The sequence below is a fragment of the Centroberyx gerrardi genome, chromosome 4 (genome assembly GCF_048128805.1).
Source record: "Centroberyx gerrardi isolate f3 chromosome 4, fCenGer3.hap1.cur.20231027, whole genome shotgun sequence".
Classification (NCBI taxonomy): domain Eukaryota; kingdom Metazoa; phylum Chordata; class Actinopteri; order Beryciformes; family Berycidae; genus Centroberyx; species Centroberyx gerrardi.
Genome location: NC_136000.1, coordinates 5,496,189 through 5,507,347, shown reverse-complemented (window position 1 = coordinate 5,507,347; position 11,159 = coordinate 5,496,189). Strand labels below are relative to the sequence as shown.

Below are 11,159 nucleotides of genomic sequence, written 5' to 3'. Positions count from 1 at the left end.
AGTCTGCATCACATTAATCACCAAGTACAACACAAGGACTCGACTTGCCGTCTTACTGACAACTTATTAGCAACACAGTACATACTGACATGGTACAAGGACAGCAGGGCCTCACAGAGAGTACAAAGGGACACACTGTGGACAGGAGACTGTACTTGTCAATCTACATTCAACACTCATAACGGATGACTATGTGTTCAAGCAGTATGGAAGTGTAGCAAGTGACCAGTGGTGAATATTGTTCCTGTTTGCTATGATGAAATAATGCCGAATAATATGAGATGCGTTACTAAATCATGAGTGATGTCATACAGTTTTATATGCAGCCCTTACACACTCATTCCCACAAACATGTTTAATGACGTTGATTAAAAACCTAATTGAGCAATCAATAATTTAAGCTGCAGAATCATTTCAGCTTCCTTGATCCGATGCCATTCACTGTAGCCGTACATGGTGTGTATTATTTACTGTGTGGCACCTCATTGCTGTAATAATTGGTAGTGCACTGCCATCTACTGGTTACTTTTGCCCACATGCATGTGTTTGTCAGACCAGTGGTTCTTAACCTTTTTGATCAGAAAAATCAGGAAAAAAATAGACATGATGATAAATATGTATAGTAGATATATGTTTTTGCTATCCCATAAATCATCTCATCACCAGCTAAAATTATCTTGTGACCCTGGGGGGGGCCCCGACCCCCAGGTTGAGAGCCAATGTATTAGACTATGGATGTCTGTTGGTTTTACTACTTCTTTGATGGCTGAGCAAGGAAAACCCAACAGATCTGATCCATACAAGCCTAGATTTCCTCTTTACATCTGTTTAAATCCTGTTTAAAGAATAGCTTATATGCTATTCCTATCTAGAATTGACCAATTGCTATTTGTGAACATGCAACTTGAACATCCCAAAGCCAGAAACCTAAGATTCAGCTTGTGATGTTATCAGGTGTAAAACACGGAGCTGCTGCCCTTTCAGACTGAAGGGAACACAGAGCTCCACAGATCCAGATCAGTATTCCTCAGGTGTCCTGGAGGCTCAGCTGACTCAGGTGTGTACCATGTAACTGTGATGTCCAGGGTTCAAATCCAGAGAAGGACTTTGGTTGCATCCCCCACCCCATTCATTTTAATGTAAAACACTGTAAAACTCTAGATATATGTTTGACTCGTGGCTATTTGCATGTGTTCACAGGATGTGTGAGTATGTCTGCAGAGTTTCATGATTTGGACTTTGCATTTCTGAGAGAGATACAATGGAATAAGTTTTAGTTTTGTCACTGACTTCCATTGCATTTGAATACATTGATTCCTATGGGAATCATTTGCACTGCTGACACTAAGTCTGTTTGCTCCTAACACTGTGTGAGTGTTAGGGTGCTAGCAAACCTGAGGAAGCAAAAAGCAAAATGTGTTGTTCACTCCTTTTATAAGCTGATTTTGCAAATGCTATAAGAAAAATAAAGGTGTGATTATATATTCAGCAAAGCCTCACAGTGTGCGGTTGGATAATATGGACTGTGGGAGTGTTGTGACTTTTTTTTAAAAGACTGCAACATTTCAGAGAATCTTCCTACAAAAGCATATTTACATCTTATCATTGGACCATGGCTTTTCACAACTTTATTCATGAACGTTGTAACGTTTTGCCCTAGACTCTGAAGGTCCATGCACTAATCACTGTTATCATCAAAGGTCTGAATAGTTTGTTTATAAGGGTTAAATAAGCCCAGCTAAAGTGACAAATAAACATAATTCTAACATTCTAACATCTCTGCAAGTTTAAATGCATCATTTATGTCATTAGGTTGAAGATAAAGATGAAGACAAAAGGGCCTTTTTAATGAGGAACTCCATTGTTTTCAGTGAAGGTCATTTTGGCCCTGCTCATGGAGACTTATAAGTGTGTAAGGTTGTGAATTCTCGGGCTACTATTGCATAAATCACTCTGGATAAGTGCGTCACATCAATGCTCGACATATAAATTTAGGTGTAAAATGAGTGCTACCCTGCAAAGGCAAACAGCAGTAGCAGGCGTGTTTCTAAGGTCAAAGGCCATGATGTGATTTTAGATTTAATATCAACAAAAATGATACCTGTAAATGCTACTAAATGATAGACAATCCACTCCTGTACCAGAAATACTTTTGCCAGGTCAGGATATAAACTTTACAAGTCTTTTTTCTGAGTTTAATTACTTTGCAGGGCAGAACGGTCAGACAAGTGTATCAGACATTTCATTGCTCTCCTTATGCGCCCAAGTGTGTGCCTCTGCAGTTCAATAAAGCCGGACAAAATATCTGGGGAAAATAGCAGTATCTGCAGCTGAGCGCTGGAAAGATAAATAAAGCTACATCAGCATGTTCATCTCTCAGAATAACTCCAGACAGGAGAGCGTGAGGTGAGGTAACTGTCCTGGGAACGGGCCACATGTCGCCGGCTGTGTTCAGAAACTATAAGAACTGTTGCCTGACCAGCTTGAAGCCTCTGAACAGTCTGGACACACGGGCAAGATGAGAGGCTTCTGGCTGCTGTTCGTGCTGCTGGCTGCGGCCCACGCTGACCGGCTCTTCATTGGGTAAGTTCATCTGTGCACACTGCAGGAAGAGCCGTTTTATTGTGTTTTTACTGTGTGCTTTTTTTGTACAATCTGTCTGCAAGCCAAATTTCCCTCAGAGAATAATAAAGTTTTGAACAGAATTGAATTGAATTGGTGGGTGGGAGGAAATGAAAGTTTTCCCATAGTAATTCTGAAAGCCTTAGCGTTGCGTTTGGCTTTGCACAGAAGCAATAAAAATTCTGATTTTAAAGCCATAACCCGCGCTCTGGTATCAATGTTTCCCTCTGCAAGAATAAAATAATCCTGTTTTTCTGTATCTAATGATCAGTCCTCGCTCCTTTGAGAGGAACAGCGCTCGTTTTAAGAACACTGATACATATGGTCAGTCATCATTTTTGCAATTTAACAACCTTCTCCAAAAGCCAGAAACCACAAAACTAAAACTCAGTCTTGTAAAGATGGCAGGTATGAACTCTGGAGCTGCTCCATAGAAAATGAACTGGGAAAGATGGGAAAGGTTAATGGGAGAGCACCTAGTGGGAGTTCCTGGGGATATGGGCACATTTTCTCAGAAATGAACACACTACTACAGTACAATAAACCTCATTTGGGTATTAAAATTCAAGCAAACATTGTCAAGTCCATAAACTCAGTCTCCCATTCAATTTCTATAGTTGAAATGAAAATGTGGGGAGACAGTTTTCCCTCCCTTAGATCCCTTCATGTTTTATTTGAAGGAATGTTACTATCCAGCATGTCAGATTTCTGTCTAAAATGCATGGTTAATATATGGGTAGAATATGACTAACCCATGGTCAGAGTATTATTAAAGTATAGGTCGAGCATGGCAAAGGTATGGGAAGAGTATGGGAGTAAGAGCCATTGTCTGGGCACTACGGCTCTCCTGTCGGTTGGTGCTTTTAGTCGCCTGTAACATCGGTAAACAAAGAATTTCAGCTTATTCTACTGCTGAGCTCACTGTAAGTCGCTCTGGATATGAACAGCAGCTAAATGCCTGAGGTGTAAATGTTAATGTACAGAGACATAAGTGAATTTTGACTCGTCTTCCAGAGATCAGGTCATCAGGGTCAATGTGGAGTCTGAGGAACAGATCCAACTCCTGCAGGCTCTGGAGAAGGAACAGGACTGGGAGGTACACACACACACACACACACACACACACACACGGTATAGAAACACACATACAGAACACACACCCACACTCAGGTTTTCTCAGCTGCTTGTATCACACGCTCGCTCATGAATTTTCAACAGGTACAAAGGGTAAATTGAGTTCAGCACCATCGACCCACAGATATATTCCACCTGAGAATATATTGAATGTTGAAAAGTTACCGGAGTCATACTGCATCCTAAAAAGTCAGAAACTCTCAGACAGAAACCCAGAGATAAACGTTTTGCCATCTCTACCGAATGTTTTGTTTTTCTTCTAAAAATTGAATGCAAAATTTGTTGTTAGTCCTTGGCATCTCGTTTAGATTATTGAACACCTTGGATGCAGAGTCGGAATCACTTTATTTCGGCAAGTGCAATAAATATACAGACTAGTCTAGTCAGTGTCTTGGTGGCATTGGTGCAACAAATAAACAATAGACACACATTAGAGCCCCATATAAGACAGTTTTTGTTGGTTTAGTATTGAATTGTATATCTTGACTGCATGGGGAGATAGTAGTGATGAGAGTGAAACCTATAATTGGAATAATCATTCTTATACATTTTCTCATTGGGAATATTTCTAGTGAATTTAATTTTAGTGAATTATACCACTATATACATATACAGTATATAATTATATAGTGAGTTAATTATATCATTTTGCTAGAGACCCTCTCAAGGATCCCCGGAGGTGCCTGAGCCCTTCCCAAAGTGGGGTTCAGGGACCTCCGGGGGCCCTTGAGGGGGTTGCAGGGGGGTCCCTGGCAAAATGAGGAACAGTTTAATTTCATTATAACTTTATTTGAATATAGTACAGTGAGAGATTAAAGGAATGACTGTTCTGATCAGACGTTTCACTCTCTGCACTTTTATTTCCCCACCTATGATATAAGCAGTTGTCCAGTTCTCTACCAACTCATATCCAGCAACAGAAACCTTCTCAGATGGGATTCCCTCAATCAAAATCCTGTCATATGGGGGTTTGTGGGATAAATTGTATGTACTTGGGGCTCTACATACTGACACATGGAACTGGGGCAACAGGACGCCTTTCAGTGGTTTAACTGTATAAAAGGTTCCCAGTCAAATGTGTGATTCTCCTCTCAGCTGGACTTCTGGCTCCACCCCGTCTCCACTGAGCTTCCTGTCGACCTCAGAGTGCCTTACTCCAGCCTGAGCGCTGTGAAGCACTACCTCCGCGCCCACAACATCCCCTTCTCCGTCCTGATCAACAACCTCCAGGTCTGTTTTCCCCCAAATACATAGTGGTATAATGGTAGGGTGGAAGAGTAAAACTAAAACTCTCCACATCCAATAAAATCGCTCTGAGTTGGAAACAAAAATATAGTTATAGTTTTGTCGTTTTGGATGTTTTTATAGTGATACTTGTAATGGGAATACAGACATCCTATTTACTTATAATGATTTAAATCTTCCAGCCAACCTACCAACTTGTGTTTGTCATGTGTAGGAGCTGCTGGATGAGGAGAAAGCTGAGATGGAGGAGAACCAGATGAGGGAGCGCAGCACCAGGAGCTTCAACTTCGGAGCTTATCATCGTCTGGAGACAGTGGGCTATTTACACACACACACACACACACACACACACACACACACACACTGAGAACTCGCACTCGCACAGTATAGACACACACACATCTTCTATTAGGTGTCTTTTCACCATTTATCATCAATAATACATTCAATACACACAATAACACAGGTGAAAAGGACCTAGACTGAATGCGTATATGTGTTTCTGCTTAGTATCAGACATGCTACAAGGCTTTGTGGCCACTGGCCTTGACACTTATCTATATTATAATACATCCTGTGTCTCCCATACAGATCTACAGCTGGATGGACACTCTGGTGGCTGAGCATCCCAACCTGGTCACCAAGGAGGAAATCGGAAAATCCTATGAGAACAGGCCCATGTATGTGCTCAAGGTAGGCCATAACCTCAACTAGAGAGAGAGAATGGAGTGTGTGTGTGTGTGTATGTATGTATATTTGTATGTGTGGACTGCCTATCACTGCTGTTGGGTGAAAACCTTGTATCTCCAAAATGTTGACTATTTAGAAACTATGTTAACCACGATGCATCTCTGTACTGAAAGGGTTTCATAAGCGAAAACCACAATTGTAGTTACAAGGTTTTCACATGACAACAGCGATATGTGTTTGTACCTGTCATTATGCGTGTGCTTGAGTGTGTATTTGTACTGTAAGAGATCTGGGTGTTTGTTTTGGTTCGACTGATATATCGGTTAGCAGATAGTTGGATATTGGCCTGGTGTTGCTCATATGCTGGAGGTGAGGATATGATTTCACTCAACAGTTTCAGAGGAGTCAGTAATGGTAATTTGGTATTTTTTTGTAATTTTGGGATTGTTTTAGCATGAAAAATGTTAAATTTAAATATACAGAACATCAGCACAAATGATCAGTTATCGTCCAAAAATATCAGTATCTGTGTATCAAAAGCCTTTAAAACCCCATAATGGTCAAATCCTAGTTTGTGTGTTCATGTGCTGATATGCCTTACATCAAATATTGTTTCTGTGTTGTCTCTCTCTTCAGTTCAGCACTGGAGGCAACAAGCGTCCCGCCATCTGGATGGACACTGGCATCCACTCCAGAGAATGGGTGTCTCAGGCTACTGGAGTGTGGACAGCCAACAAGGTAAGACAACACTGCAGCAAGCCAGTGAGATGAAGAAAGATATAAACTAAATGAAATTTGGTAGACCTCCTCTGACAGCATGATTACCGGCCTCTAAAAGAAAAACTCACTATTGAATATTATTGAGGTTATGAGCTATACTTGAGATCTTTGCTTACAAACCAGGAACATATTAGAGGACGTAATCACCTCAAATATGAGCAAGAAAGATCAAATAGTGATTTTTTTTTTCAAAAATGGGTTTATAGCGTTTTAGAAAGAAGCTCTTCATACAGAAAATGCTGCACATACAGTGTACCTTCCTCATAAGCAGTCATGAAACACACCACAAGTGATTGTTCTCTAGTAAATAAATCATTACCATAAAGGTCAAATTGTTCACCCTGTATTTTTAGCCGTTTTGATCTGCAAGGTTCGTAAGAAAGCTGTAAAAAAACACACACTCCGAAAAGAAAATGTGTTCCTTGGAGTTACATTTGGGCTCTACAAGGTCCCAATGTCATAAATATACTCTCTAATACTATGTAAATGGCGCTGAAGGTACTATTATGCATATTTGCTTGCAGAAAATGCACAAGTAAACTTCTATATATAATAATGCATCATCATACATGACTCTTTTTGCTCATTCTAGACTCACAATAATATTTGTCACATCTATTATCGTGGTGCTGTGGCTTTGACCCTCCTTATTAGTGGCAGCTTGTACTGGTTTTAATTTAGGAATTGAAGTTTATTCTACTGCTGCTCACTCTGGATAAGAGTGTCAGCTAAATGCCTGATATATATCAAAGATTGTTTTATTGTGGGAATTTCTATAAATTTCTACAAAATACCTGCTATCTGTCCTTGTTCAGATCGCCACCGACTACGGCACCGACGCTTCCCTGACTTCCCTTCTGAACACCATGGACATTTACCTGCTGATCCTGGCCAACCCCGACGGCTACGCCTACACACACACCAACGTAGGTCACCAGCACTCAGCGGGACCGCCGGACTGACATCACTGCACCGACCTCCTCCTTTTCACTGATGTTGTTCTCTCAGCTCTGTTTACACTATAACAATTAAAAGAGTTTTGTTGACATTTTTAATATCAAATGGAAATTTGAAGGGGGAATCCTGGTTGATATGAGCCAGAGCGAGTTGCTGGTGCAAACCACACATCTGCAAAATGCAAGTTTTTAAGAGGGAAGAACACAATGCTTATTTTCTCATTGATGACCAGTTATCGGATTATAATTACACAATGTTTTTTTTAGAAGGTTTCAAAGGCCCATGGGACACGAAAACTCACTCACCACATAAATACGCATGTAAAGGAAATGAGTAAATTTGCAGTTATGTGGATTTTGATTGAAATGCGGTGCTTGACTGACTGAAGCTCTGTGATGTGCAGGACCGTATGTGGCGTAAGACTCGCTCCAAGAACCCAGGCTCCGGCTGCCGCGGGGTGGATCCCAACAGGAACTGGGACGCAGGCTTCGGTGGTGGGTGCAGCAAACACAGCTACACAAATACATCTTTTGTTTTGTTTAACTTCTCTTTGCACTAAAGAAAGGGGAAAACTTTTATAGGTTTGTATGTTTGTGAATGTGTGTGTGTGTGTGTGTGTGTGTGTGCATGCAGAGTTTGAAATTAGCACCCACCAAACTCCACATTCGGGTAAAATTATGACCCTCCACATTGGCCGGCAACTTTTTGAGACGATAACATTTGAATTACCTCAGTTATATGGTGTTTTCCTGCTCTCAAATAGCTAACTAGCCTAATGTTACTTGAATATTAATATCAAAATGGGAAACACTCTAACTTCTACTTCAACAGAGAGTGTGTGTGTGTGTGTGCGTGTGTGTGTGTGTGTGTGTGTGTTCAAAAGTTTTCTTGTAATTTGAATTCTGTTGTACTTACAAAAGTTTGTAAATTACAAACTTGATCCATTTTGTGAATGAAAAAGTTTTAAATTAACACAGTTCCTGATTTCTGTGAAATTTTAATTTAGCATTTTGGCCAGTAAAAATTAGTTTTGGCAGGTTTTTTTTTCTTTTTAATTTACCAGGTCAGCCAAAGTTAATTTTGCACTGTATGTGAGCTCCTATTGCCTTGTGCAGTTTGCCAATATGTACTGTGTTATGTGTTGTTATGTATTGTCACCAATATCACCAACACAAACTTCTGTACATGTATTGTATTCAAATGATAGATATACAGTATGTGTGTGTGTGTGTGTGTGTGTGTGTCTTAGGCCCCGGTGCCAGTAAGAACCCCTGCTCAGAATCGTACCACGGCCCGTCGGCCCACTCCGAGATCGAGGTGAAGAACGTGGTGAACCTGATCAAGAGCCACGGCAACTTCAAGTCCTTCATCTCCGTCCACGCCTACTCCCAGCTACTCATGTATCCGTACGGCTACTCCTGCAAAGCCGTGCCCCATCAGCCCGAGCTGGTGAGCAAGGAGATTACTTTATTGTGAACATGCATAAGGCAAATTTCCAGTAAATTATATCCTAGGACTCAAGGATGGCAGGAGAGTTCACTCCAACTAAAACAGAGAAAGTGGTCTGCACCCAAAAAGCAGGATAGGATTCTCTTTAAAATTTCATTTCGTTCAGAGGGAGACAAGCAACGATGTTGGTATGATACTGATGATGGTCTCGCACCAAAACCTCTGTCTCTGTCTTTCCCTGAATGAACTTTGGCTATACAACTATGGAGTACAATTCCTTGTGTAATTGTGCTTTAATCAATCATGACTGAAAGTTCAACCAAACTCCACTTAATACGCACCTTTGACTGATAAACTGACTAATCACAAATTCATCAAATGTTGAATATGACCATTTATTTTCCCTTTATTTATCCAGGTAAGGTTTAGCAGAGTATGTATGCTCTTTTTCAGCACTGTCCTGCTTTAAATTCATACAGTCACACACATTAACACAGAGGAACTTCCCAGTGCAACCAACAGTCTTCTTGTCACTCCTGTATAACTCCACTGAAGCAACTGGGGGTTAAGTGCCTTGACAGAAGCTGAGGTTGCATCATTCACTTTCCCTGTTCAGATTTTCCATCTGGTCTAGGAATTACAGGCCAGCAAACTTACAGTAACAAGCACACCTCTCTAACCGTTACACCTCCTGTCCCGTGCTGCTCCTGTCATCAATGTCCTCTCCCTCACTATCTTGTCTGTCCTTGGTTCTCCTGTAGGACTCCATCGGCAGGGCTGCAGTGCAGAAACTCACCTCCCTCTATGGCACCAGGTACAAGGTTGGAAGCATCTGCAAAATCATCTGTAAGTACCATGTTTCCCTGTGTCCGTGGCACTTCACAACACCTCAAAATCTAACGTTACAAATATGACAATTGGTGAAATATACTGTAGCAACAATGATAAATAATAATGAACATTCACAGCTACTTATAAAACGCTCTTCAAAAGTTAGTAAGTACAGGCAGGAAAGGAAATAAAGTAAAAAGTTAAATGTAGTTAAAACAATTAATGAATCCATAAGTAAAATAAAATATTAATTGCAATGCATCTGAAATAACAATAACATTACCACTACTTCTATGACTACTATACTACCAGTGCTATTACTACTAGTATTACTATTACCACTACTACTACTGCTACTACTACTATTACTACTACTACTGCTACTACTAGCCTAGTATTACCAGTATTACTACCACTACTACTGCTATTGCTGCAACTTTTACTACTACTGTTACTGCTACAACTGCAACTCCTACTACTACTTCTAGTACTATTGCTGCTATTAATACTGCTACTAGTATGATTACAACTGCTACTAGTATTGCTCTTAGTAGTAATACTAATACTAATAGAACCAAGGAAAGTAGTACTATAGTAGTACCACTGCTACTACTAGTATTACAACTACTACTGCTATTAGTACTGCTACTACAATTACCACTGCTACTTTTACCACTACTGCTACTACTATTAATAATAATAATGATAGATAGGTAGGTAGATAGACAGATAGATAGATAGATAGATAGATAGATAGATAGATAGATGATCATTCCTCTGCTCCCCTCCTCTCAGATCAAGCCAGCGGCGGCAGTATTGACTGGTCCTACAACCTGGGCATCAAGTACTCCTTCGCCTTCGAGCTGAGGGACACCGGTCGCTATGGTTTCATCCTGCCAGCCAATCAGATCATCCCCACCGCCTCTGAGACCTGGCTGGCCCTGAAGCACATCATGGAGTACGTCCACGACCATCCTTATTGAACCACGGACGCCTAGTGAAGGATACATTTAAACTAAACTTACCCACCTTTTTATTTGCATAACAGAGTTCACCCAACTAGGCTGACTTAATGTGTATGAGGTAAATTCATAGCAGATTTCATAGTAAGTAGTATCACACTGATGAAGTTAAACAAACAAAGCCCTTCTGAAAATATGGTTGATTTTATTGGTGGTTGTTTGCTTTATAATGGTCACTGACAAGCGGTTATAGTTTACACACCTCTTAATTTACCACTACATCACTGACTATAGCTACAGTATAACTGTGAAACACATTTGTGCTGTGTGTGAGATCTGACCTAAAGACTGACCAATAAAGACTGGAAAACACTGTCTGTCTGGGTTTCAACATGCTTTATTTGTCTTTACATGGCATTTTCCACACAGCAGTCCAAAACCTACAGTATTTATAAGTTTTGTTCCTAAACAAGATATCCACCATTTTGG

The 11,159-nt window shown here is 40.5% G+C and overlaps 1 protein-coding gene across 1 annotated transcript; it reads left to right on the top strand.

Moving 5' to 3' along the window:
- The first annotated feature begins 2,518 nt into the window (after window positions 1–2,518).
- cpa4 (carboxypeptidase A4) lies at window positions 2,519–10,691 on the top strand. Its single transcript, XM_071925520.2, has 11 exons — window positions 2,519–2,583; window positions 3,637–3,718; window positions 4,852–4,986; window positions 5,216–5,314; window positions 5,593–5,694; window positions 6,328–6,429; window positions 7,287–7,397; window positions 7,832–7,922; window positions 8,678–8,877; window positions 9,639–9,723; window positions 10,504–10,691. The coding sequence occupies exons 1-11, from the start codon at window positions 2,519–2,521 to the stop codon at window positions 10,689–10,691; spliced, it is 1,260 nt and encodes a 419-aa protein (XP_071781621.2).
- The last annotated feature ends 468 nt before the right edge of the window (window positions 10,692–11,159 follow it).

Coding starts and splice junctions, on each gene's coding strand:
- cpa4 (XM_071925520.2), top strand. CDS start 2,519: ATGAGAGGCTTCTGGCTGCTGTTCGTGCTGCTGGCTGCGGCCCACGCT. Junction 3,719..4,851: donor AGAAGGAACAGGACTGGGAG/GTACACACACAC, acceptor TTCTCCTCTCAG/CTGGACTTCTGGCTCCACCC. Junction 4,987..5,215: donor TCCTGATCAACAACCTCCAG/GTCTGTTTTCCC, acceptor TGTCATGTGTAG/GAGCTGCTGGATGAGGAGAA.